The sequence below is a fragment of the Pleurodeles waltl genome, chromosome 1_1, assembly GCF_031143425.1.
Source record: "Pleurodeles waltl isolate 20211129_DDA chromosome 1_1, aPleWal1.hap1.20221129, whole genome shotgun sequence".
Taxonomy (NCBI): domain Eukaryota; kingdom Metazoa; phylum Chordata; class Amphibia; order Caudata; family Salamandridae; genus Pleurodeles; species Pleurodeles waltl.
The window spans coordinates 980,996,341-981,022,678 of record NC_090436.1 but is presented as its reverse complement, the minus strand read 5'-3'; the positions used below and the strand labels follow the sequence as shown (position 1 = coordinate 981,022,678).

Here is a 26,338-nt window from a genome sequence, read left to right as displayed (position 1 = left end):
CCCGAACAGCTCCATGCAGGGGACTGCATCGACAACAGGTAATTTCTGATACCTGGGTATGTATATAGCGCATGGGCTGAAATGGTGCCATGATCTCAATATGGGCCGTGTGCTGGCAAGCCTTTGTACGTCAATACAGCTCTAGAACACCCTATAATTCTCCTTGATGGGAAAATTGCCCTAATAAAAATGGTAGTACACCCTCATTGCCTATATGTGTTGCCAGGCACCATTTACAAAATTCCCCAAAATATCTTTCGAGACATATACCGGCTTCTCATAGACCTGCTTTGGGCACCAAAGTGACATAGAGTAGGCCTAACCATGTTTACACTGGAATGGGATAGGGGAGGTATGGAGGTACCTGACCTTGAACTCCCAGCCATAATTCATAAAAGCCCATATTATTTTGCCAAACAGAGTTGTGTCGTTTTTTCATTTCCTGACTCCACAACACCCCCCAGATTTTAAATAGGCGGGTCTGCCCCCCGAGGGAGGCAGAAACCACTAGCCACCAGGAATTTTTTTTTTGGTTGCTTTTACAGATGAGGAGTGACCCCTTAGGCAAGCACAACCTTAAGCAATGAATGGCTCAACACACCCCGAGCACCACAAGTAGTTATTTACATACATGACAACATTGTAACACGCATTGCGCCAGGTACCAATCCACTCAGACCCCCCATAAATTCACCCACTTCAGATATCACCGTAGAAGAGGTGTTGCACAGATTAGCGATAAGTATTGCTGACGTTCACCATTTCAGTTGCACAATAATATATGTAAAGTCAGGTAATACTGAGTAAGTTTATCCCTGCATATCACTGCTATAGGTCAGCAACAGTGGTAAAGGCAAATACACATTAAGAAGGGAGACGGGGCCTGAAAAGGGACACACAGTGCAGTGGTCAGACTGCAAGAGGTACGCATAGGAAACACACGTCCTGTCGGGACCATGGACACCCCTCTGGACCATATGATAAAAACATTCCCTTCGGATAAAAAAAGAATACTAAAATATTGTAAGCAGTGGCATAAATGCACTGAGGATCACGCACAGCCGTGGCCAAAGGAAGGGAGATTTGATTAGGACATAGCTGAATACACATTGACTTACAGTCGCTCAACGTATAAGAAAAAGAAGAGACAGAAAAGGGAAGCTATTCTGTCACTATGGCGGGTATTCTGTCATGAGAAGACAAATGTGAAGTCGACCGCGCCCGAATAGGCAGTGGCGCAAACACAATCAGAACCCCCAGAAATGTCTCTAAGGGAACCCCCACCTTATGGTCTCTACCCTATCCTGCTAGCTGCAGGGTACCAGGATCCAGTTCGGGTTGAGCCTAAAGAGGAGAGATTAGAGGCGCAGGGAGCTGAGGCGACCCTAGCTCCCGTCCCATCAGCTCCTTGAGCAGACCCAAAATAGAGTGGGAGAGACAGGCTAATAAGTGAGTTGCAGCAAATGGTGAGGCAGGCAAAGAGGTCTAGGAGGCTTGCCCCCCTCTGGGGGCAGTGGACTACAGGGCATGTCATTCTTAGACTTGGAGACATGTCTGCAGACACTCTGAGAGAGGCAGCAGAGGAATGGATAGAAGAGGAAGAGGAATGGGAGAGAAATGTAGAGACGCCACAATATGAGGAGCCCCCGGATGACTTACAGGGTGCAACAGGGGCGAAAGATGATGGGTTTAACAGGAGTGCGCACAAACAAGGGGTTAACAGAAGGCTATATCATTTTCGCCCATGCCCTACACAAGAGTTATTGATGACAGCAAGAGGTACCACAGATACAAAAAGGAGGTCAATCCTAATAACAAGGTCCGATTTGACACCCATAGAGACAATAGAGCAAAAGGAGGATAGCTATTTTTGTCAACCCTTCTCAGATAAATTGGCATGGTGGACCAAAAAGGAAGTGGCCCCGACAAGGGTCTTTTCAACCCTTTGACTTAGCGACTGCAGAAGATTGCATACGGCAGGAACGGGGTGATCCAGATTAGAATTACCCAACGATACACAAGCAAGCTTATATGGAGTGGTAGGAATAGAGGCTAAACCATGGCCTGAAATACAGGCCCATATAGTATGTTATTTAAGCGAAAACAAGAAAAGGACAAGGAAAGAACAGAACAGGCAGAAAGGGCCACAGCTAAGTTGGTGCAACAAAAACTTAGGAAACCGAGTACAGAAGGGGCACTTGTGACTGCGCCACCAACAACTGTTGCAACGCCAGTGCAGGTACAGGTGCCAGGAGGACAACCAGTAAGTGATACGAGGAAGGGGCAGGGAAGCTTTACAGGAGAGCAAGGGTCGACACAAGGGGGAAGACAAGGAAGCTATAGGGCAGGACAACAATGTTAATCTTGCGGTAAGATGAGCCATTTTGTAATTGAATACAGGGACAGGAAAAATGATCAGAGAGCACAAGTTTGGACTACCCTGCAAGGGCAGGTGAGGCCACAATAAGTGCAATGGGCACCCCCCCAGCAAGCAATACAGGGGCCCCACAGGGCCCTCAAGCCCAGTGGGTTGCACCACAGGGGCCAATGTCGCAGGGTGGGCCCCAAGGTGTCAGCAACATCACAGGAGGACAAGTGCAGGTTCACATGGGAGGGGTAACAGTGTAAGGAGGCAACCCCTTTTATGTACCACCCCAAATATCTGGGGGAACACCAACACACAATTATACCCAATGACGGAGACCGCAGATGGCCACTATGTGTCCAATACTATTGGTAACCCACAGGTCAGATGAGGAACCAACTGTGACAGTAGCCATAGAGGGTCGCCCCTACAGGTATTTAATTAACACTGGGGCTACCACATCGTGTATAAAGGAAAAGGACACTACCACTTTCTTGTAACTCAATGGACACACAGAGGTTTTCTGGGGCTGTGAGGAGGGTTCCATTCACCAAATCAGTAAGCATGATTGTGGGAGATACACAAATTGAAGGGTCACTATTATACTCTCCAGAGTTACCAGTCAATCTTCTTGGGAGAGACCTAATGAGCAAATTGAACATGACCACCTCTTTCCTGGAGGATGGGTCAAAGGTATGTTACACACCAGGTGTCACACCGAGCAGAATACTGTCCCCCATAGCTCATTAGTAGCTAGAACAGCAGGTCAGAGCAGTTCCTGTCGACACAGAGGCTTTTGTGCGTGGCATATATACCTTGATAGCGCACACACCAGTGCTTCGAGGGAAAACAGTGCAATTACCAAAGGAACTGCTGTTCAGACCTTACGAGTCTGTGGATCCCATAGTAGAACCTGAAATTATATTGGAAATATCCAGCCCTGAAATAAGATCAACAGATGGCGTGCTAATGGCAGTTGACAGGAGAGAGGAAATGTAGGCATCAATAGTGTTTACAGATCCCGGGGTTAAATTAAGAGATATATCAGACGAAGAAGTATTTGATGATTGCCCACAAATTGAGACAGTTGTATTTGAGATGGACACTGCCATTAGAGTGCAGTTGCAATACAGGACAGTGTCCAGACACACACAAGACAGAACAATAATAGAATAAGATTTGGCAAAGGTACAAGAGGTGTTGTGGACAAAGGGGCCACATGATGTGGGACTGATCAAAGCGGCTGAGCCTGTGAAAATTACATTGAAACCTGGAGCAATACTGCCCAGGATACGTCAGTACCCCTTGTCCAAAGAGGCAGAAGAAGGCATCCTACCACAATCCAAGCGTTACATGAGCAGGGAGTAATATATAGGATAGGTCGACACCGTGCAATACGCAGATTTTTCCGATACACAAGGCCAAGCGGGGAACTTAGAGGATGATTCAGGATTTGCGCTCCCTAAACGATTTAGTAATACCAGAATTTCCAGTGGTATCTGACCCATCAGTCATACTAACAAACATTCCCAAAGATGGCACTTATTTTTCCGTGGTTGATTCGAAAAATGAGCTTTTCAGCATTCCATTGCTTTCCGACAGTCAATATTTGGTCTCCTCTGCATGCTTGCAGAAAAAGGTTACAAAGTTGGCAAAAATAAATTGCAATACGTGCAGACAGAGGTCCACTATTTGGGACAGATAATATCCAAAGATGGGAGGAGGGTGACACAGAACAGAGTAGAGAACATCAGTAACATGCCTAAGCCCACAAACACAAATCAAATGCAGCAGTTTTTAGGACTCTGCAATTATGTGAGGCAGTGGGTATTCGATTATGCCACTCTGACCGCACCACTTATAACTGCCTTAAAGGAGTCCCACACAAATGCAAACAAAATCGACTGGACTGATGAAAGGGAGACAGCCTTCCTGGAGCTAAAGAGAGCAATCACAAATGCTCCAGTGTTAGGTACACCTGATTATAATAAAACATTCAACCTCTTCTGTCACTGTAATGGAATGACAATGACAGTGGTACTAACTCAAAAGACATCCATGGGAAACAAACCAATTGCCTACTACAGTGGGCTGCTAGATCCCGTCATGAAAGGGCATTATCCATGTGAGCAAGCACTGGCTACAGCAGCTTTTGCAGTCCGGAAAAGCACTACCATAGTGATGGGATCACCTTTAACACTGTATGGAGAGCATGCGGTATTCGCCATCTTACAAAAAAGCAAGAGCACCCTTACAACCCAAAGGGCCATACCCCCACCCCAAATAAATGGGGACAAAGTTGTTCTGCCCACTTGTGAGCAGATGGGGCAATTACCCTTGATCCACTCCCCAGGGGGACAGAATGCCTACTAGATGCCAGGGAATAAAAAAAATAAAAAAAATAGTGGGGTGGTGGCTACCAACCGGTGTGGGCATGGTTATGCCCACACCCCATTTGAAGGGGGTAACAGTCTTTCATCTCTCCCCCGCACACTAAAAGATCTTAACCCAACAGCAAGCAAGAGGACATTTGATTATTTTGGGTTTTGGTTTTATATTTGGGCCATGAGAGCTTGTCTAACTCTCAGAATCGTCCCATTTGGAATGGTGAGGGCTGCACTTTTTAGACTCTGGACTCTGGGACATTGCAATGTAAAAAAATCTACGAGACCTAGACACATCTGAAAACTAAACATCTGGGTGAGTCCAGGGTGGTGTGCTTCACATGCACCCCGCACCATTTTCCTACCCCCAATGCCCTGCAAACCTCCAACTTTGCTTGAAATCCCACATTTTCCCCACATTTTGTTGCATCTATACTGATAAAAATTCTGTCCCACTTGTCAGCCAAAAAAACATTTTTTTTCAAACTGCCCTTTTGGACCTGCTTTGGTTCCCCCTCAATTTTGACATGTTTTTGTCTCTTCCCTGTCACAGGCACTTGGCCCACCTACACAAGTGAGGTATCATTTTTATTGGGAGGCTGAGGGGAACGTTGGGTGGTAAGAAATTTGTGACATTGCGGTGATCCCACACAGAAATGTGGGCAAAAATTTGATTTTTAGCTAAATTTGAGGTTTGCTGCGTATTCTGGGTAAAAAATCACTGGGGGATCAAGCAAGTCACACCTCCCAGGACTTCCTCGGGTGTCTAGTTTTCAGAAATGTCTGGGATTGGTAGGTTTCCCTAGATGGCTGCTGAGCCCAGGACCAGAAACGCAGGTGCTCCCTACGCAAAAAAAGGTAGTTTTGTATTTGATCATTTTTATGTTTTCACGTAGTGTTTTGGGGCATTTCCTGTTGCGGTCACTAGGCCTACCCACACAAGTGAGGTACCACTTTTATCAGGAGACCTGGGGGAATGCTGGGTGGAAGGAAGTTTGTGCCTCCCTTCAGGTTCCAGAACTTTGCAGCACCGAAATGTGAGGAGAAAGTGTTTTTTTGCCAAATTTTGAGGTTTGCTAAGGATTCTGGGTAACAGAACCTGGTGAGAGCACCACAAGTTACCACATCCTGGGTTCCTCCCGGTGTCTAGTTTTCAGAAATGTACAGGTTTGCTAGGTTTTTCTAGGTGCCGAATGAGCTATAGGCCAAAATCTACAGCTAGGCACTTTGCAAAAAAAGGGTAATTTTTCTTTGGGAAAATGTGATGTGCCCATGTTGTGTTTTGGTGCATTTCTTGTTGCGGACACTAGGGCTACCCACACAAGTGAGGTACCATTTGTATCAGGAGACTTGGGGGAATGCTGGATAGAAAGAAATTTGTGGCTCCTCTCAGATTCCAGAACTTTCTGTCACCGAAATGTGAGGAAAAAGTGTTTTTTGCCAAATTCTGAGGTTTGCAAAGGATTCTGGGTAACAGAACCTGGTAGGAGGCCCACAAGTCACTCCTTCCTGGAATCCCCCACGTGTCTAGTTTTGAAAAATGCATAGGTTTGGTGGGTTTCCCTAGGTGCCGGCTGAGCTAGAGGCCAAAATCCACAGCAAAGCACTTTTAAAAAAACAAGTCAGATGCCCTGTAATTCAAATGCTAGTATGGGGACTTCGGAATTCAGAGATGTACAAATAACCACTCCTTCTCAACACCTTATCTTGTGCCCATTGTGGAAATACAAAGGTTTCCTTTGTACCTATTTTTCACTCTTTATACTTCACCAAATGAATTTCTGTATATCAAGTATACAATAAAAACCCATTGCAAGGTGCAGCTCATTTATTGGCTCTGGGAACCCAGGTTCTTGATGAACCTACAAGCCCTATATATCTTTGCAACCAGAAGAGTCTAGCATTCTTTCTTTCTTGGTCTCCTCCAGGAGAACCCACTGGGTACCTTTAGAAACCCTAGTATATTGGAAAAAAAGGCCGCAAATTTGCCATGGGTAGCTGATGTAGACAAAAAGTTATGAGGGCCTAAATGCGACCTGCCCCAAATAGCCAAAAAAAACTGACATCTGAGGGGGAAAAAGACTGGCAGCGAAGGGGTTAAGTAATGAGTTTACTTTGTTTTGATACTTTATTATTCCTGCCCGACCGGTTAACAATGCTGGCAGATTAAAACCAGGCACCTATATTGGACTGGAAACTCTTTCATTCTTTGTGTTGGAGATGTTGGTTATGAAAGCAAAGAAACAAAATGTATTTGGTTTTCCTTTTTTTGAGTACTGGGAGAGCAATTAACAGAAACAGCTCTGAATGCTCTTGTTTATCAACTTTTGGTTGTATATGGTTCTAATTCTGTTTAGCAGCAGAAGCAACAGATTTTGAAAGAGTGACTGTTAATCTTCTTCTCTTAAGCTGAGTCAGTGCTACACCCATAGATGGATAAAAACTTTACCATCAAAACAAAGGTCTAGCAGCCTCTTGTTTTAAGTAAGAGAATTTTAACTTAGCTTGTCATTTAGTAGAAAACTCCATGACCACCAAGCTTACTGGGATTGTTTACTGGAAATATTGGGGTTCGAATAAGCCTCCGGGACCTGCAAGCGCCTGGATACCCTATTGGGTGATTAGCCGCGCTTTATAAATCCTGATTGAATCATTGAAGAATATCCCCTCAGGTTTATGAGTGATATCATAGACAACTTGAGCTTTGCTCTCGTTGTCTATTTGATGTCACTCAGAACCCCTCTGTGAAAAATATCCCCGTAATTCACTGTTACCCATCTATAATTATGTATGTCATAACTCTGTCATTCTCAAACCTGTGTGCAATCTCATCCGTTCGTCAGGGATGAGGCCAGGTTTATCGATTTCTCTCTTCCTCTGTCTTTCTCTTTTGTGTATGTTTCCCTCTCGCCAACAGGAAATGTCTGATGTGGAAATATATGTGCTGGTACCCAAAAATGAATGACAGTGGCCACCACCGGCATGAACCAGCTCAAATTAACCTCTGAGTGGAGCATCATTTCAAAGGATTCGAACTTCCCCCAATTTAAAACATATTTGGTCTAACAAAAAAGCCATAAAGCTTTAATAATGGCATCGTGGCCTTTGCAAAAAGGCTGCTTCAAGTTAGCCAATAGGGTAGAAACATTTGGCACACTCACCCATGCCTCCTGAAGACGTAAGAGAAAAATACCAATAATGCATGGCTCAGAAGTCTGATCCCTACTCAAACTGGAATGCTGTGACAGAGGAATCCATCCTGACATTTACCGCTGTATATAATGAAGTAGAAAGCAGTTCTTTCCTCAGAAATATGGTTCATAACGACACTGTGCATGCACTCCCATTGACATTCGTTAGATTAGTACATTAGATATATGTCAAAGGACTGGTGTTCTTGTGGCGCAGTGCTATACTAAGTTAGAACAGCGCAGCTGTGACATCAGTTCACTACACTGACATAGCCCAAGGTAATATATGGCTCTATTTAATCACACTCACTTATTCTATATGACTGATGAAGTCAGGTATAAAAAGTGCACAGTGGTGGTCCTTTAGCATGCTATTTTGTATCTTTTAGTATGCTTCCTCATAATTTGCAACAACTTTTCTAAATAGTTCATTTATTCCCAAACAGGTACACTTAAATATTACGAGATATACAAATACTAAATAAAGTACGCTACATAGCCAATTTAAAGCCTATACAATGAAATAGATAACATAGGATCAATTAGTCTCATCTCCCCTCACAACCCAGCTTTAATGTTTTTATTGTTTGTTATGTTATGTTGATTTGTATAGCGCAAACCTGTATTACCTGAGAGGGTATCAGCCGCTTAAGTAAGATGTTTCGGTCCTAAGTTACATATATGAAAAGCCAGGTCATCAGCTTCTTGCAGAACCAAATAAGTGAGGTGGAGGCTCTGATGTGTTGAGGGAGGACGTTCCATGTCTTGGGTAAAATGTAGGAGAATGAGCAGCCTGCTGTTTTGCTTTTGCGGATGCAGGGTAAATGTGCGAGTGAGAGTGAGGCAGAGCGTAGGTGTCTGCTTGGGTTGGTGAAGGCTGTTCAGGTATTCTGGTCCTGTGTTGTGTAGGGCTTTGTATGTGTGCATAAATGGTTTAAAAATACTATGCTTGTGAATGGGGAGCCACTAAAGCTTCCTGAGGTGCGGAGTGATGTGGGTGTGGCAAGGGAGGTTGAAATTGAGTCTTGCTTCTGCTTACTGGGTGGTCTGGAGCCTGTGTAGGAGTTGTTTGGAGATTTCAGCCTAGAGAGTGTCGCCGTAGTCCAAACTGCTGGTGATGAAGGCTTTTGTGACTGTCTGTCTGTTGTTCTGAGGCAACCATTTGAAGATCTTTCACAGCATGCATAGGCTGTTGAAGCAGGAGGTGCTCACTGAGTTGACTTGAGCTGCCATGTTGAGCTCGTCATCTAGGATGATCCCTAGATTTCTTATGTGGTATGTGGTTATGGGTGTTGGTCCTAGCTCCGATGGCCACCAGGTGAAATCACACAGGGAGATCTTGTTGCCAAAGACCATTACTTCCATCTTTTGAGAGTTGAGCTTCAGGCAGTTGGTTTGCGTCCAGTCTGCTACATGGTCATGCAATTTATGAAATTGGTTCTGATGGTTTTTGTCTTGTCCATCAGGGAGAGGATGAATTGGTTGCCATCAGTGTAGGAGATTACAATAATGCCTTGTGACCGGATGATGTTGGCAAGTGGTGTCACATATGTGTTGAAAAGAGTGGGACTGAGGAATGATCCCTGTGGGACACCACATTTCAGTGACATGGTCTCTATATGAAGGGTGGCAGCCTGACCCTTGGGGTTCTTACCATGAGGAAGGAATAGGTTCATTTGAGAGTGAATTCTTGTTAGCCAATCTTGTGGAGTCTTCTGATGAGGGTGTTGTGGAATACAGGGTCAAAGGGCGTGGAGAGGTCGAGCAGGATGAGGATTGCTGTTCTTCTCCATCCAGGATGTTTTGAATGTAGTTAGTGGCCACTATGAGTGCTGTTTCAGTATTGTGATTCTTTCTGAATCCTGACTATGTGTTGTCTAGAAGATGGTGAAGTTTGAAGTGTGTTGTGAGTTGCTTATTAATGTCCTTCTCAATCACTTTGTCTGGATAGAAAATCAGAGGGATGGGTCCAAATTTGCTCAGTTGATTCGGATCAGCTGTGGGCTTCTTGAGGAGTACACTGATTTCTGAAAATTTCCATTTGCCCAGGAAAGTGGCTGGTGTGATGGAGGTATTGATTATGTAGGTCATATTGGTGCTGATTGGTTATCTCCCCAGGTTGTAGATGTGGGGGGGTGAGGGGGGTGCAGGTCCTTTGGGGCCCCTAACTGGATAGTCCGCATGATTGCTGTGGTGTCGTTTCTGGTGAGGATTGCCCATGCAGTCAGATGGCTGTGTTGGTTGGTGGTGGATAGGTTAGTGATGAGTTCTCTGGTGTTGGGTTGGTGTGAAAAGTTGCTCTAGATGTTTGTAATTCTGATGTGGAAGAAAGCGGATAGGTTGTTGCAGAGTTGTTGGGAGGCAGCAATGTAGTTAACCAGCAGGCCTGCTTGTTTGATCTACTATGCTTGTTGGGTTTGATGGGTCCGGAGGAGTCCACGCAGTTCTTGTTCCAGTTGTTAAAGTTGTTGAAGTCGTTATTGAGATTGTCTGAGGGCCTAGGCTGATCCGTGTTAAGGGCGTTGAGTCAGTCTGCTTCTGTGATTTTGCTCCAGCTGCAGCTTTAAGTACTGAGGCTGGGGTGTTAGCTTGAGGTTCATTGACTTAGAAGAGGATGATGTAGTGGTTGGTCCATGTGAACTGTCTGGCGGGCCTGTATTTGATGCTGTCACTTGTGGTGAAGATGGGGTTCAGTGTATGGCCTGTGGTGTGTGTTGATTCTGTGATGAGCTGGGCGAGTCCAATGTTGCTCAAGCTTTCAAGGAGTGCTGTGGAGCAGGGGTTGTTTCGGTCTTCCAGGTGAAAGTTGAGGTCACAGAGGAGAAGGTAGGCTCCGGAGTCAATGGTGAGTGGCACAACAAAGTTGGTAATAAGGTTGGTAAAGGTGGCTAGTGGTCCAGGCAGCCGGTAGGCGAAGATTCTGTTTGGGGTGAATATTTCAGAGATTTGCAGCTAGATGTGCAGGTGTTCCATGAATGGGGTGGTGTTCTCTGTGGATGTTATGCTTTTGATGGATTCCTTGTAGATGATAGTGAGTCCTCCTCCTAGCTTGTGAAGGCAGTCTTGTTGAGCGATCTTGCTGCCCCCTGAGATTGCTGTAGCGATGTCGGTATCCAATGAGGGACTGAGTCAGGTCTTTATGATAAAGAAGATGTCTCTCCCCATCCTTTATATTGGGATTCCCATAGGTATCCAACACAAGGAGATTATAAAGACAAGCTGCTCACACAATCACACAAACGTGCTTGCTTACACAAGTGTACTCAGAGACACAAGGACACAAACCCATACACATGTACGCACAGATATGCACTAGTGCATACAGACACACCAACGTATATACAAACACATATATTGTATATAGTGTATATTTCTATTTATTTATAGTTTGTTTAGAAAATATGTATTGCTACTATGTCATAAAAATAAAATACACACACACTCTTTAAACCTGTTTGACTAAGTATTTTTTACCCATGGTTCTAATGATGTATTGTATGTGCATATGTGTGTGTATTCATGTGTGTGTGTGTGTGTATATATATATATATGTATGTGTATATGTTGTTTCTGTGCTTGGCATGTTCGTGGATCATTGCATGGCTCCTGGGTGGGTTGTTATACTAGATATCTGTGAATTCCTGCTCTCATCTTATCACACTTACCTACTCATCATCATATGTCATGTCCCTATCAAACTCTCCTCCATTCTCACTCTGACTCATCCCAAATCCCTTCTACTACTTTCATCTCCTAAATAACTCTGCCTAAGCTCTTCCCTCCGCTTCCACATCTAACTCACCAAACCTCACTCTACTACTGTGACCTCCCACACAACCCTACTAAATTCTTCCGCATTTATCTCACCCTGCTACTATGCTCTCCCTAACCCTTCCACATACTCTTCCTTCCTCCACCCCCCTTTACTCATCCCAAGCCTTTGGGTTGAGTAAATGAAGGATATACTCCCAATTAACACTTCTGGATTTCTTTCCTCCTCCACCCCTCCATTACTCCAGTCAATCTAACTAACAAACTCTCATATCCGCGGCTCAAATTAACTCATAATAATACTAAAACTGTACTCATTATTTCCCGATACTAATCCATCGCTAATTCTTGTTGGGTTCTAGAGTAGCGTGCTACTCATCGAAAAGCGCTTCGACGCCTCATCAGGGGTAGTAAGCGCTATATAATGAAAATGTCACTTACCCAGTGTACATCTGTTCGTGGCATCAGTCGCTGAGATTCACATGGTATGCATGAGCTCGCCATCTGGTGTTGGGTCGGAGTGTTACAAGTTGGTTTTCTTCGAAGAAGTGTTTTCGAGTCACGGGACCGAGTGACTCCTCCTTCTGTGCTCATTGCGCATGGGCGTCGACTCCATCTTCGATTGTTTTCCCCGCAGAGGGTGAGGTAGGAGTTGTACTATAGTAATAGTGCCCGCGCAATGAAAAATGTAAGTATGTACCCATTAAAGGATTAAATAATATATATACAAATGTACCAAATTGAAGGTAACTTCTGAACTGCTACAGGCTTCCGGGGAGGTGGGTGGGTCCATGTGAATCTCAGCGACTGATGCCACGAACAGATGTACACTGGGTAAGTGACATTTTCAGTTCGATGGCATCTGTCGCTGTAGATACACATGGTATGCATAGACTAGTAAGCAGTTAGTTCCCCATAAGCGGTGGTTTAGCCTGTAGGAGTAGAAGTTGTCTGAAATAGAGTTCTTAATACAGCTTGACCTACTGTAGCTTGTTGTGCGGATAGCACATCTATACAGTAGTGTTTGGTGAATGTGTGAGGCGTAGACCAAGTGGCTGCCTTACATATTTCCTGCATTGGGATGTTTCCTAAAAAGGCCATTGAAGCACCTTTTTTCCTTGTTGAATGTGCCCTGGGAGTAATGGGCAGTTGTCTTTTTGCTTTAAGGTAGCAGATTTGGATGCATTTAACTATCCATCTGGCTATACCTTGTTTTGATATTGGGTTACCTGCATGAGGTTTTTGGAATGCAATAAATAGCTGTTTAGTTTTTCTGATGTTTTTTGTTCTGTCAATGTAGTACATTAATGCTCTTTTGACATCTAATGTATGTAGTGCTCTTTCAGCCACAGAATCTGGCTGTGGGAAAAAGACTGGTAGTTCTACCGTTTGATTTAGATGGAATGGTGAAATAACTTTGGGTAAAAATTTTGGATTAGGTCGTAGGACGACCTTATTTTTATGTATTTGTATAAAAGGCTCTTGTGTTGTGAACGCTTGAATTTCACTTACTCTTCTTAGAGATGTAATGGCGATGAGAAAGGCAACTTTCCAGGTTAGGAATTGTATTCCGCAAGAGTGCATGGGTTCGAAAGGTGGGCCCATGAGTCTTGTTAGAACCACGTTTAGGTTCCATGAAGGAACAGGTGGTGTTCTTGGTGGTATAATTCTTTTAAGCCCTTCTATGAATGCTTTGATAACTGGTATTCTATACAAGGAAGTTGAATATGTAGTTTGCAGGTATGCAGATATTGCTGCAAGGTGTATTTTAATAGAAGAGAAGGCTAGCTTTGCTTTTTGTAAATGGAGCAAGTAATTTACTATATGTTTTGGAGTTGCGTCTAGTGGTTGTATCTGATTATGATGGCAGTACCAAACAAATCTTTTCCACTTACTTGCGTAGCAGTGTCTAGTGGATGGCCTTCTGGCCTGCTTTATGACTTCCATACACTCTTGGCTAAGTTGTAAGTGTCCGAATTCTAGGATTTCAGGAGCCAGATTGCTAGATTCAGCGATGCTGGGTCCGGGTGTCTGATCTGTTGGTTGTGTTGCGTTAACAGATCTGGTTTGTTGGGCAGTTTGATGTGTGGTACTACAGACAGATCTAGCAGTGTTGTGTACCAGGGTTGTCTTGCCCACGTTGGTGCTATTAAAATGAGTTTGAGTTTGTTTGGACTCAATTTGTTTACTAGGTAAGGAAGGAGAGGGAGAGGAGGAAAAGCGTAAGCAAATATTCCTGACCAGTTCATCCATAGGGCATTGCCTTGGGATTGCTTGTGTGGGTATCTGGACGCGAAGTTTTGGCATTTTGCGTTCTCTTTTGTTGCAAATAAGTCTATTTGTGGTGTTCCCCAGAGTGTGAAGTAGGTGTTCAGAATCTGTGGGTGGATTTCCCATTCGTGGACTTGCTGGTGATCTCGAGAGAGATTGTCTGCCAGCTGATTCTGGATCCCCGGAATAAACTGTGCTATTAGACCAATTTGATGATGGAATGCCCACTTCCATATTTTTTGAGCTAACAAGCTTAACTGCGTTGAATGTGTTCCTCCTTGTTTGTTTAGATAATACATCGTTGTCATGTTGTCTGTTTTGACAAGGATGTATTTGTGGGTTATGATTGGTTGGAAAGCTTTTAGTGCTTGAAAAACTGCTAATAATTCTAGATGATTTATATGCAGTTTTGTTTGATGTATGTTCCATTGTCCTCTTATGTTGTGTTGATTGAGATGTGCTCCCCACCCTGTCATGGAAGCATCTGTTGTTATTACGTACTGTGGCACTGGGTCTTGGAAAGGCCGCCCTATGTTTAAATTTATACTGTTCCACCATAGAAGCGAGAGGTAAGTTTGGCGGTCTAGCAACACCAGATCTAGAAGGTGACCCTGTGCTTGAGACCACTGTGAGGCTAGGCACTGTTGTAAGGGCCTCATGTGCAGTTTTGCGTTTGGGACAATGGCTATGCATGAGGACATCATGCCTAGGAGCTGTAGTATTGTTCTTGCTTGTATTGTTTGGTTTGGAGACATGTGTTGAATGACCCTGTTGAAATTGTGGATCCTTTGTGGAGTTGGCGTTGCTACTCCTTTTGTCGTGTCTATTATGGCTCCTAGATATTGCTGTACTTTGCTTGGCAGAATGTTTGATTTTGCAAAGTTGACGGTGAACCCTAGTTTGTAGAGGGTTTGTATGACTTGATTTGTGTGGTTTGAGCATTGTGTGAGCGAACTGGTTTTGATTAGCCAGTCGTCTAGATACGGGAACACATGTATTTGCTGCCTTCTGATGTGTGCAGCGACTACTGCTAGGCATTTTGTGAATACTCTTGGAGCGGTTGTTAAACCAAAAGGCAATACTTTGAATTGGTAATGTATTCCTTTGAATACAAACCTTAGATATTTCCTGTGTGATTGATGTATTGGTATATGGAAATATGCGTCCTTGAGGTCTAGGGTTGTCATGTAGTTGTGTTTTTTGAGCAATGGTAACACTTCTTGTAGTGTGACCATGTGAAAGTGGTCTGATTTGATGAATGTGTTTACTACCCTGAGGTCTAGAATTGGTCTCAGTGTTTCGTCCTTTTTTGGTATCAAGAAGTACAGTGAATAAACTCCTGTGTTTATTTGTGTGCTTGGTACTAATTCTATTGCATTTTTTTGCAGTAGTGCTTGAACTTCTATCTCTAGAAGCTGTGAATGGTATTTTGATAAATTTTGTGATTTTGGTGGTATGTCTGGAGGGAATTGCATGAATTCTATGCAATAACCATGTTGGATAATTGCTAGGACCCATGTGTCTGTAGTTATTTTGTCCCATGCTTCGTAATATTGACGTATCCTCCCCCCCACTGGTGTTGTGTGGGAGGGGTGAGTGACGTGTGAGTCACTGCTTGTTGGTAGTGGTTTTGGGGCTTTGAAATCTTCCTCTATTCCTAGGGAATTGCCCCCCTCTATACTGGCCCCGAAAACCTCCCCTGTACTGTCCCTGGTAGGTGGGCGGTGCGGACTGTGAGGTGCTAGCTTGTGTGGCCTGACCCCGAAACCCTCCTCTAAAAGGTGTTTTGCGGAAGGTGTTATAAGATCCTCTGCTCTGCGGGGAGTAGAGTGCGCCCATGGCCTTGGCAGTGTCAGTGTCCTTCTTGAGCTTTTCTATGGCTGTGTCGACCTCCGGACCGAACAGAAGTTTTTCGTTTACTGGCATGTTAAGCACTGCCTGCTGAATTTCTGGCTTGAATCCAGACGTTCTGAGCCATGCGTGCCTACGGATGGTAACCGACGTATTAATGGTCCTTGCGGCCGTGTCTGCTGCATCCATGGAGGAGCGTATTTGATTGTTGGAAATGTTTTGACCCTCCTCAACAACCTGTTTTGCTCTTTTTTGCAGATCTTTTGGGAGATGTTCAATGAGATGCTGCATCTCATCCCAGTGGGCTCTGTCGTATCGCGCTAGCAGCGCTTGTGAATTTGCGATGCGCCACTGGTTTGCTGCTTGGACAGCCACCCTCTTCCCAGCTGCATCGAACTTCCTGCTTTCTTTATCTGGGGGAGGTGCATCCCCAGAAGTGTGTGAATTTGCCCGTTTTCTGGCAGCCCCTACCACCACAGAATCTGGTGGCAGCTGAGAGGTGATGAATACAGGGTCCGTAGGAGGCGCCTTATACTTTTTGTCCACCCTAGGCGTCACTGCCCTACTTTTAACTGGCTCCTTGAAAATGTCCTTTGCATGGCGTAGCATGCCTGGGAGCATCGGCAGGCTTTGGTAGGAGCTGTGGGTTGAAGAGAGGGTGTTAAATAAAAAATCATCCTCTACTTGTTCCGAGTGTAGTTCCACATTATGGAATAGTGCTGCTCTAGCCACCACTTGTGAGTAGGCTGTGCTGTCTTCCGGTGGTGATGGCCTAGTTGGGTATGTGTCTGGGCTGTTATCAGACACTGGTGCGTCGTACAAGTCCCACGCATCCTGATCTTGGTCATCGTGGCTCATGGCGGTGTGAGCTGGCGAATGTGACGGGGTGTAAGTTGGCGAAGCCGGAGTTACAGGTGGAGGCGAGGGAGGAGGTGTTACCTTTTGTGCTGTTTGTTGCTGAGGAGTAAACTGAAGCGTTCTCTTTCGTTTGACAGGTGGAAGGGTACTGATCTTCCCAGTCCCCTGCTGAATAAAGATACGCTTTTGCGTGTGATCCACGTCAGTGGATTGCAGTTCTTGTTCAAATCTATGTTTCTTCATTTGTGAAGACATAGAATGCTCTTCAGTATAGGAGCCTGAAACAGGGTCTGATGTCGCTTTTTTCGGCTCCGAAAACCCTGTTGATTGTTTTTTCGGCTCCGAGGTAACCTTCCTCTTTTTCTGTGCCGAAAATTCTTGGCCTCTATGGTCTTCGGCGCCACTGTCTCGGCGACGATCCGTGTCGACACCGAACTCTCGGTGTCGATGCTTCTGTTTAGTACTCTCTCGGTCCCGAGGAGGCTGCGTGCCGGTGTCTCGACCGAAGTCGGACGATCTCGACACTGAATGGGCCTTTTTCGGTGCCGATTGTTGGTCACCGAGAATTTGGGTGGAGCCATGGCCGGTTGGCGGTGGCGTCCCCTGGGCCTTCTTTCCTTTTTTAAGTTCTGATCTCGACGTCTTACTCACAGTTTTTGTAGAGTCTAGCTCGTCGGAGTCTGAATCCTGGATGGAAAAGGATTCCTCCTGTTCCTCTTCTGTCTCGAACTGTCGACGCTCCTTTGGCGTGGATGCCATCTGCAGTCTTCTCGCTCGACGGTCGCGCAGAGTTTTTCGGGACCGGAACGCCCGACAGGCCTCACAGGATTCTTCGCTGTGCTCGGGTGACAGGCACAGGTTACAGACCGAGTGTAGGTCCGTATAAGGATATTTGTTGTGGCATTCGGGGCAGAATCGAAACGGGGTCCGTTCCATCGGCGTTGTTCTCCACGCGGTCGGGCCGACTAGGCCCCGACGGGGTGCCGAAATCTACCCCGAAGGGCACCGAAGCGCTTCGATGTTCAACGCGTCGTCGTATGTGTCTATCTCGAACCGGATCGCAACGATACCGTCGAAAATCTTCCGTTTTCAGCTATCTTTCCGTTCCGAAACCCGGAGCGACAGGAACACGTCCGAACCCGATGGCGGAAAGAAAACAATCGAAGATGGAGTCGACGCCCATGCGCAATGAGCACAGAAGGAGGAGTCACTCGGTCCCGTGACTCGAAAACACTTCTTCGAAGAAAAACAACTTGTAACACTCCGACCCAACACCAGATGGCGAGCTCATGCATACCATGTGTATCTACAGCGACAGATGCCATCGAACATACGATTACAATACAATACAATACATACACAAACACAAAACACACATGTGCGCACATTTCCACTCCACCCAGATAATGCAGTAAGGTCAGTCAGCCATACTTCAACCTTCAACTAGTGTCACCTTTTTTTAGAGAACATGAAAAATTTCACATATAGCGGTTCTACAGAATGGCAAGCTGGTGTGCCTGCAAATAGGCAAGGACCTTAAAGTGTAGCTTTCAGAAGTGCCAGCAAATTTAGTTGTGGTCGTAGAAGCATGGGATTCAGCTATTCAGAGAGTCAGACCTGCCTCACCCCTCTAGAAATATCAAGGACATAAAGCGGGTCAGGTAAAAGGAAGATGGTGTGTCAAAACAGGAGATGGGTGTGCGGAACTGGAGTGGGGAGACATTCCACGCCACAGGCTAGGGCATAGGGACATGTGGTAGAAGGTGGGGTATAAGGTCATCATGTCTGCACCTCAATTCTGCAAATTATTGTGTTGGCAGCTTTGGTGAGTCAAATTCGACTCTATGGCAGGGTCAAAAGGATGGTGCACCACTTCAGCAAAATCTGAACTGTAATCCAGGTTCTCCAAATTTGGCACACTTATATTAGTAGGAAGATCAAGGGTAGACAGTGGACTGAGGGCCTATGAATGTTCTCTGTCTAGAACTAGAGCTTTCTTAGAGCGATGAGTTCTCTTTTGTGTTATTCCCCTAGCTTGATAAAGCTGTATCAAAATATATACTTTAAAAGAAGCATGCTTTACAGTCCATGAGCAATAACCAGTAAAACCTACTTGTTTATTTTTCGCCAGTGACCAGAGTTTCCATCTGAAATCCATCGCTCTGCTGTGCCAGGTTCAATGGTGGCTATTCGTCTTTTCATACCCCAGTCACCAAACTGTCCAAGAAAAGGAACACTTAATTTGCAAACGTGTTAAATATTTCAACATGCAATCAGTAGGCTGAGCATAGAGAACCCTGCTGATATTTTTGGTTCCAAATCATTGACTTCCCCAGGATAAGAGAGGGCCCACACCCATAGGTCAAACCTATCATGCTGAAGAGGTGCATTGCCATTCAATTTATCCATCAATGTAATACATTTTCACACTCAAAGACATATCACCATATCATCCACAGTCTTAAGAACCATTCAGCATACTAAAGTTAGGTTCAGCTGGAGGGGGCATTTTTGCTTGGACACCTTCTTTCATGGAATGCTACAGTTCTTCAGGCTGCTTACAAATGACTCAAAGCATAGCTGCCTTGATGGACAAGATGTGCAGAAAAGATAGTAACACAAGTGTGATGCAATGAATGAGACATTATTTCCTGTGACTGCACCACCAGGCCCTGTCTCCCAGTAATCTGGAAGTCTACCTAAAGGAACGCTAACTTTGGGTATGCAAAGCCAAGACAGGAGAACTCTTGCAAGGGAGACCACGAAGAAGCGCACTCTCAGCTTGTGGTCTGCACTGTCCCAGCCACAGGAGCCTTTTACAGTAAGCTGTGGCATGATCACCAAAGAACCTATCATCTAGACTAAGAACTGCAGTCTTTTCCAATCTTCCATTCGTGCCTGAACTATATGACTGCCACGGCCAGGTGAGCGTGGTGCGCTGGCACCAACTGCCAGCAATAGTCCACCATGGGACTCCTGCAGAATTCTCTCCACATCCTGATTTCAAGAGTTGACGATTAGGCAGGTCTATTCGGTCCTGTTTTAGGTGGTGGGATTTTGAGTGACTGCTTCAAAAGCTGTGAACAGACAACCTCATCTTTCTTCAACCCAAAGATCAGGAGAGGAACGGCTGGGATTCCTCCAGGATTGCTGAAGAAGTTCTCATCTTCTGCTCTTGGTGTGGGCTGTGATGTACTAACCTGAGTTGCCTTCCAGACGGAGCAGTTGAGCAGCAGAGAACACATAGGCATAGCAAGGAATGTGGGGTCCTTATCAATGAAGGGTGAGATTTCACCCCTCTCAATCACCCTCTACTGAAAGAATAGGCTTGGTTTTATAGGATATTCTTAGCTAGATAAGTGTTTGACTTCCTGGTGTGATTGTGGCTTCACAAACTGAAGCTGGACTCCTCTGCATAATATCATGATATAGCTATATTCAAAGTGTAGCAATTCAAACTCATTGCAACTTGCCTTGCAAGTAGCAATGACATCCATGGCGTTCTCCAGCATCAGGAGCTACAGATAAGGAATGTGTTATCCAAACTTTGAGCAACAGCACAAATAACCCTGCAAAATACTAGCCTAGTTCTGAACACTTCACTTCTGTCTATTCTCCATTTATTTAACTTAAAATATGACATAACACGCATCACAAAGAACTGGCTTTCATGTGCCTTTGGAAACAGAATGAGGCTACATTAATTTGCAGATCTCACTAAAAATGTTTACAAATTTAAGAGCTAAGTGGTATCTAAAAAATGCTTTCTGTAGCATGTTTAAACAGATTACAGTTATTTTTTGTGAATTGTATACAGCAAATCTTCCTCTCTCCGTTGAATCTGGTGGAGCAGGAATCGAATAGAATGACCACAGAAGATACAGAGGACCGGATTTAGAGTGTGGCAGATATGTTACTCCTCACAAACATCACAGATATCCTGTCCGCCTTATTTCAAGTGCAATATATCCAAGAGGAGTTGTAATAAGTTTACAGGATATCCAACACTTTTGTGATGGAGTAACCGTCCACCAAACTCTAATTCGGGTCCTGAGTCAGGTCCTGAGTTTGGCGGCAGAAACAACCCTAGCATGTATATATTCAAATATGTCATCATAATATCCAGATAGCTTCATTGGGTCCTGGTTTTAAAAAGTTCAGAACATACGCCTTAAATCTGTACACTCATTTGTAAACACATTTAAGCTTCAGCAGAATAATAAAAGCTCTTTAAACACACTATGGGGCTGATTTAGAGTTTGTTAGAGAAAGTACTTCTCCACAAAAGTGATGCCTATCTGCCACAACAGTGACAGAGTACCCTCCCTGGTAAACTCACTATCTACCGGTTGTATGACACAACCACGCATGCCGGAACCACGCAGGCCTTAACAACGTGGTAGGAACCACGACTGCGTCTTTACCACCCATGCCTTTACCACGCATGCCTTTACAACTAATTTCATGGTAAAAGCATGTTTGTAAAGGAATTTGTGGCGTTAAACGGCATGTGTGGTTTTGTTATACAACACCCCCTCTTAACCTAATAAAATACCCCAACACCCCACATGCCCTGAGCTGTAAAACCTCCTCACCCCCAAAAATTAAACTACCCTGATGCCCCTATCCACCCTGAGCTCTAAAACCTTCCCCCACCCATAAATACTCTCCCTCACAAAACCTGGTCCCAGACCCTATCCACCCTGAGGCCTAAAACTACCCCCACACTTAAATCACCCCTCAAATCATGACCCCAGTCCCTCTCTGCCCTGAGCCCTAAAGCCCTGCCCACTGTAAAAAAAATTACCCTGACCCCCCCCTAAAACCCTGGCCCCCATTAAAAAAAAAACTACCTTTACTCCTGCACCCCATCCTGAGCCCTAAAACCTTCCCCCAGCCCTAATACCTAAATTACCCTGACTCCCCCACCCACCCTAAGCCCTAAATCACCCCCACCCCTAAAAACTACCCCACAAACCCCGGCCGAATCCCACTTACCTCACAGCGTCCTCTCCAGATCCTTCCTGCTCTTCTCTCAGTCCTTCCCCCGCCCTTCCTAAAACCTTCTCCCACCCCTAAAAAACTAACTACCTCTGGACCCCGCAAACCCTAATCCCTAAATTCATCTCCACCCCTAAAAGCTACCCCCAAACCCTGCCCCAACCCCACTTACCTCACTGCGTCCTCTCCCGATCCTTCCCGCTCTTCTCTCCGCCCTTCCTAAAACTTTCCCCTACCCCTAAAAAAGAAACTACCCCACCCCCCCCAGCCTAAGCCCAAAATCCAACGCCACCCCTAAAAGTTACGCCCCAAACTCTGCCCCAGCCCCACTTACCTCACTGCATCCTCTCCCGATCCTTCCTCCTCTTTTCTCCAACCTTTCGCACCACTAGAATGCTCTCTTCCTTAACCACGCATATGTGTGGTTGAGTCACATGGGTGGTTAAGGCAGAGAACAAGGCAGTTGTGGTTAAGGCAAGAGTTGTTCCGCTTGGGTTGTGGCTTAGGCCATGCTGTTTAGGACGTTTCCCCCTGTCCACCTGCTCAACTAAGAGTGGGCGATCAGATGAGAGTGTAACAGTACAAAATAATGGCCCACCACTTCTCCATGGTGTAGGGGGTCATTCGTTTTTCATTTTTCAAAAACAAAACTCCAGCTTTGACAGGTGTAGTCGTTTGATGTGTGGTTGTCATGTTTGATGGAACTGACTGCAAAGCGTTTACAACACAGACCACAATGAGAGTGGGTCCTGTCAATGTTAGGAGCTGTCCGCAGGGCTGGTGGATAATTCTTGATCTGGCGGGTGAAGGTACCTCGGGATGACTTTGGAAATGTGCTCCGCCATCCCAATGGAGTACCCTCCATCCGCACCACACTCTAAATCAGCCCTTATGACACCAAGCAACAACAACGGTCCGGAAAATTACAGCTGGATTAAAAATGCCTGGAGTAATGGGTCACATTATTTGGAACAAACTTACAGCAGCAATGGGGGGCAAGTCTTTCATGATATCATATTACCAAGGGCCCAGAAATATGTTCTTTTAGTCTCAGCTAACACTAGACTTTAAGCAAGGATGGGTACACCAACTCTTGTAAACAGTCAATTGAAGGATACAGTAAATCTGATATAAATGCAAGCAACTTGATCATTTGGACCTGCAGAGAAATTGAGACCAAGGTAGGAATGAAAGACACCCTTGTGACCCCCCCTCACCTCTTCACCGCTTTCTACTCCCTTTACCTAGAGTGTCTGACTCTCCTTTGTGCTGTCACACCTAAACATCCTTACTAACCTGCCTTGCTGCTAAATGGTGCCTTGACCTTGTACCTTCCATTTCCCATTTTATTTTTCAAAATTGTCTGACTTGCTTCTTTAGGTGATCACCCTGCCTTTGGTGTTGTTCCACCACACTTCCATTCATGTCCCACTTGCCTCTTTCTTCTGACCCATCCCATTTTGCCATTATACCTCCACTTCAGTGTTGTCATGCCCCACTCCCTCTTATGTTCTCGCTGGCCCTATGCTGTGTTCCACCCTAGCCATTTCTTTGTTCCATGGAACTCCTTGACTTTGTCCTAACCTCATCCACAAATACAGTACTCTACTTCTCCCTAGAGTAACACTGCGTTCATCTTAATGCCCCACTCTGTTCTCAGTACAGTCCACCTCTGCTAACTTTCATGTTTCAGTATGCCTTTCTGTGATGTTTGGCCCTGTTCATCCTTGTATTCCACTGTGTCCGTCATAGCTGCTCCAACTTTCTCAGCTTCATAATTTAAATCCAAAAGGTAAAGAAATCAGACATGGATGTATTATGCAAGACATTGTAATGAAAAGGTCAAAACATTCCATGCATTACCAGCTTCGCAGTATCAACTCAGTACTCAGACAAGCACCTTATTGCATGAAGAATCTGACACCATAACTACATCTCTGGAACCAATGCTCAAATAGCGAAAGAATGAGAGCAAGAGAATGAGTACCAGTGCCCAAAGCTCTGCTCAGACATCAGCAGATGGTGCTATTACAAGTTGCTGCATCGAATACCAAGACTGTGCAGTCTTGAATCAACCTCATGCCTTGTTAGTCTACTACCAGACATTCCTTGCCTTTAATGTCACTCTTGCAGGTTTATGTTATCTCCCTTTGTGATGTTGTTTCCATCTTTCTCTTCCGCTGTATTTCCACTTTGCTTGCTCTCTGTAAATGTCTGATGCCAAAGAAATATGAGTCGGTCTCCAAAAATGAGTGCCGCTGGGCCCTACCAGCAACCACTGGCTCAAATTAAGCACTGGCTACAACATATCATTGATAAAAACAATTAGCCACCTTATACGCAATACATTTGGCGTAAGTTCCATACCTTTTCCTCCAAAATGACAACAACACTATGGTTTCCTCCAGCTATGACCCTATAGATTCTGTCTAAGGTACCATTTTCTTCATGAATATCGATCTCTGAAAATGGAAGGGAAGTTTATGTCAGTTGTTCACACTTTCCAAAATAAAGACATAAGCAATCATGTTAACAAATCAGCAAGAAAATACTGATTCACCAATTCTAAAAGTGCACTGTCTGTTTTAAGGCTAATTAAGTTACAACAATCATGTTAACAAATCAACAGGAGAAAACTGATTCACCAAGTCTAAATTTGCACTATCTCTTTTAAAACTAGCTAAGAAACATTTGCACACACATAATAAAATACCATGAAAATGAATACACTCCTTGTCGAACTTTCTTTGTTTTAATTCAGTTTTGACTGCACTGGTGTTTTTAGTTTTGACTTTTTTACTTGGTGCCATCTCTACTTCTTTTATAAATAAGTTATTTACCCATAACTAGAGTTTTGTAGCTTAAAGCTAAAAGCTATTGTAGTGTCTTATGGCAGGGGGCACCTGGGTTGGCTCTGAGCAGGGGCACTCGCAGGATGAGCATGGTGAGGTGTGAGATCTCTGGACCTCTGCCTACCTGACACAAGATACAGCTCCATCCTCCCTCTACTGTCTACTACAGACAGTGCTGGGGAAGAGCTGGTCTGCAGCCCCTGCGGACAAGGTCATCAGAAGAGTTTCATAATGTGGCCCTTTCTCCGCTTCCCTCACTTTAGTGTCAGGGTCTCCACTTTCCTCCCACTGGAATGAGCACAGTGCATTTCCATTGTCGGGGAAGGGTCTTCCCTCTCCAGTCTTGAGTTGCGCAAAACCAGGGGCATCCAAATGGATCCACTTTGCTCTTGTAATTAATACAGTGAAAGGTCTTTATGGGTGAACAGCATTTTCAGAATTTCCTTTTCAATGCTGGCATTATTTCCCCTGTACATTCTTTCACGCTGTTATGATGATGAGGTTACTACTTCCTTCAGCGCTGTGTAAGTCTCTGTATTTTTTCCCAGTATATACATCCAGTCGTTACTTTACACATCCAACCCCTGAGCTGATCAGATGTCTATGCTGAAGCAGTTGTCTTGTGGTAGCTGAGCAGTGGACAGACTGTTCATCTAAATCTAGTGCCTAATAGAGCTCTGTAACAGATGAAAATAACGTTGTTTCTTTCTACAGTGTTGCATCCGTCAACTGCATGCTACAACAAAAGGCATGTAGTCGGAGGATGCATGAAAACTGACCTTGAATTAAAACTCCTGATTGTTGCCTCTCATTTTTACTTCAAATAAACCTCACCAACTTCTCAATCATACATGTCTTCTCATCTGAAAACAGCCTGCGTTGTCATATGTATGTTTGCTTAATCGCTATTATTGTATTACTGCAAATTGTTCGAACTTCATTTCAAAGATCATAACAAACTCTTTTGTAAGGAATACCCCTGTATCCCCTCTATCTAAGTTATTAATCCCACTAACCGTCCGCATGAACTCACATACCCCTATTAATGATCAACCAAATTCCTACAAATTTATTCTACCACAAACAAACTTAAGTAAATGCATGAAATGATGTCCATGACAGCACAAAATTAATTCGCATAACCATCAATAACCCCCCAAAAAAACTGGACTAACCACTAATCCTTTGGTAACCGGAGAAGCATACTGCCAGTCGTAAAGCTCTTCAATGCCTTGTCATGGGTAGTAAGCGCTATATAAATGCAATTATAATAGAATACAATACATGCTGTGCATAACCCCACTGGGAACAGTATCTTGGTTACTTCAAATAATTGAAAATTGTTGGTGTTGGTATGAGGCATGACCGCATGACTCACGATGTCAACCTGAAACCCACACTATCCGACACATTAGATGTAATCTTTAGATTTTGTTATAATCATAGTTCTATCTTCTTTTACTTATATTTACTATTCCTATTTCTCTATTCATTTTGTTCACTCTCACATATGTATGTAATCTACTTCATGAATTCTGTAAATGCAACTCATTCTCCCATTAGTTAAGCCCTGACGCACATCATCCAAACAGCTGTGGCTGTATCCTTCCACCTGCAATAGCACTATTTGTCCAACAGTTGCAAAGACCTGACCACTAAAGAAAAAAATCTTCTGAAACTTGGAGGTGAGTGTTTCATGTTCCCTCTCACCATTTACCTTCAACTATTTTACACCTATTCCTCCTCTCCTCACAGATGCATGTCCATATCTTTTCTGTGACCCAAGTCCCTATT

The 26,338-nt window shown here is 44.5% G+C and overlaps 1 protein-coding gene across 1 annotated transcript in view; it reads right to left on the bottom strand.

Moving 5' to 3' along the window:
* HERC5 (HECT and RLD domain containing E3 ubiquitin protein ligase 5) overlaps positions 1-26,338 on the bottom strand; it is a 315,041-nt gene that overhangs the window by 216,948 nt on the left and 71,755 nt on the right. The window contains exons 8-9 of the mRNA XM_069230254.1: positions 24,060-24,154; positions 18,805-18,908 (exon numbers count right to left, since the gene is read on the bottom strand). Coding sequence (XP_069086355.1) covers positions 18,805-18,908; positions 24,060-24,154 — 199 coding nt within the window. The remainder of the gene's footprint in view (positions 1-18,804; positions 18,909-24,059; positions 24,155-26,338) is intronic.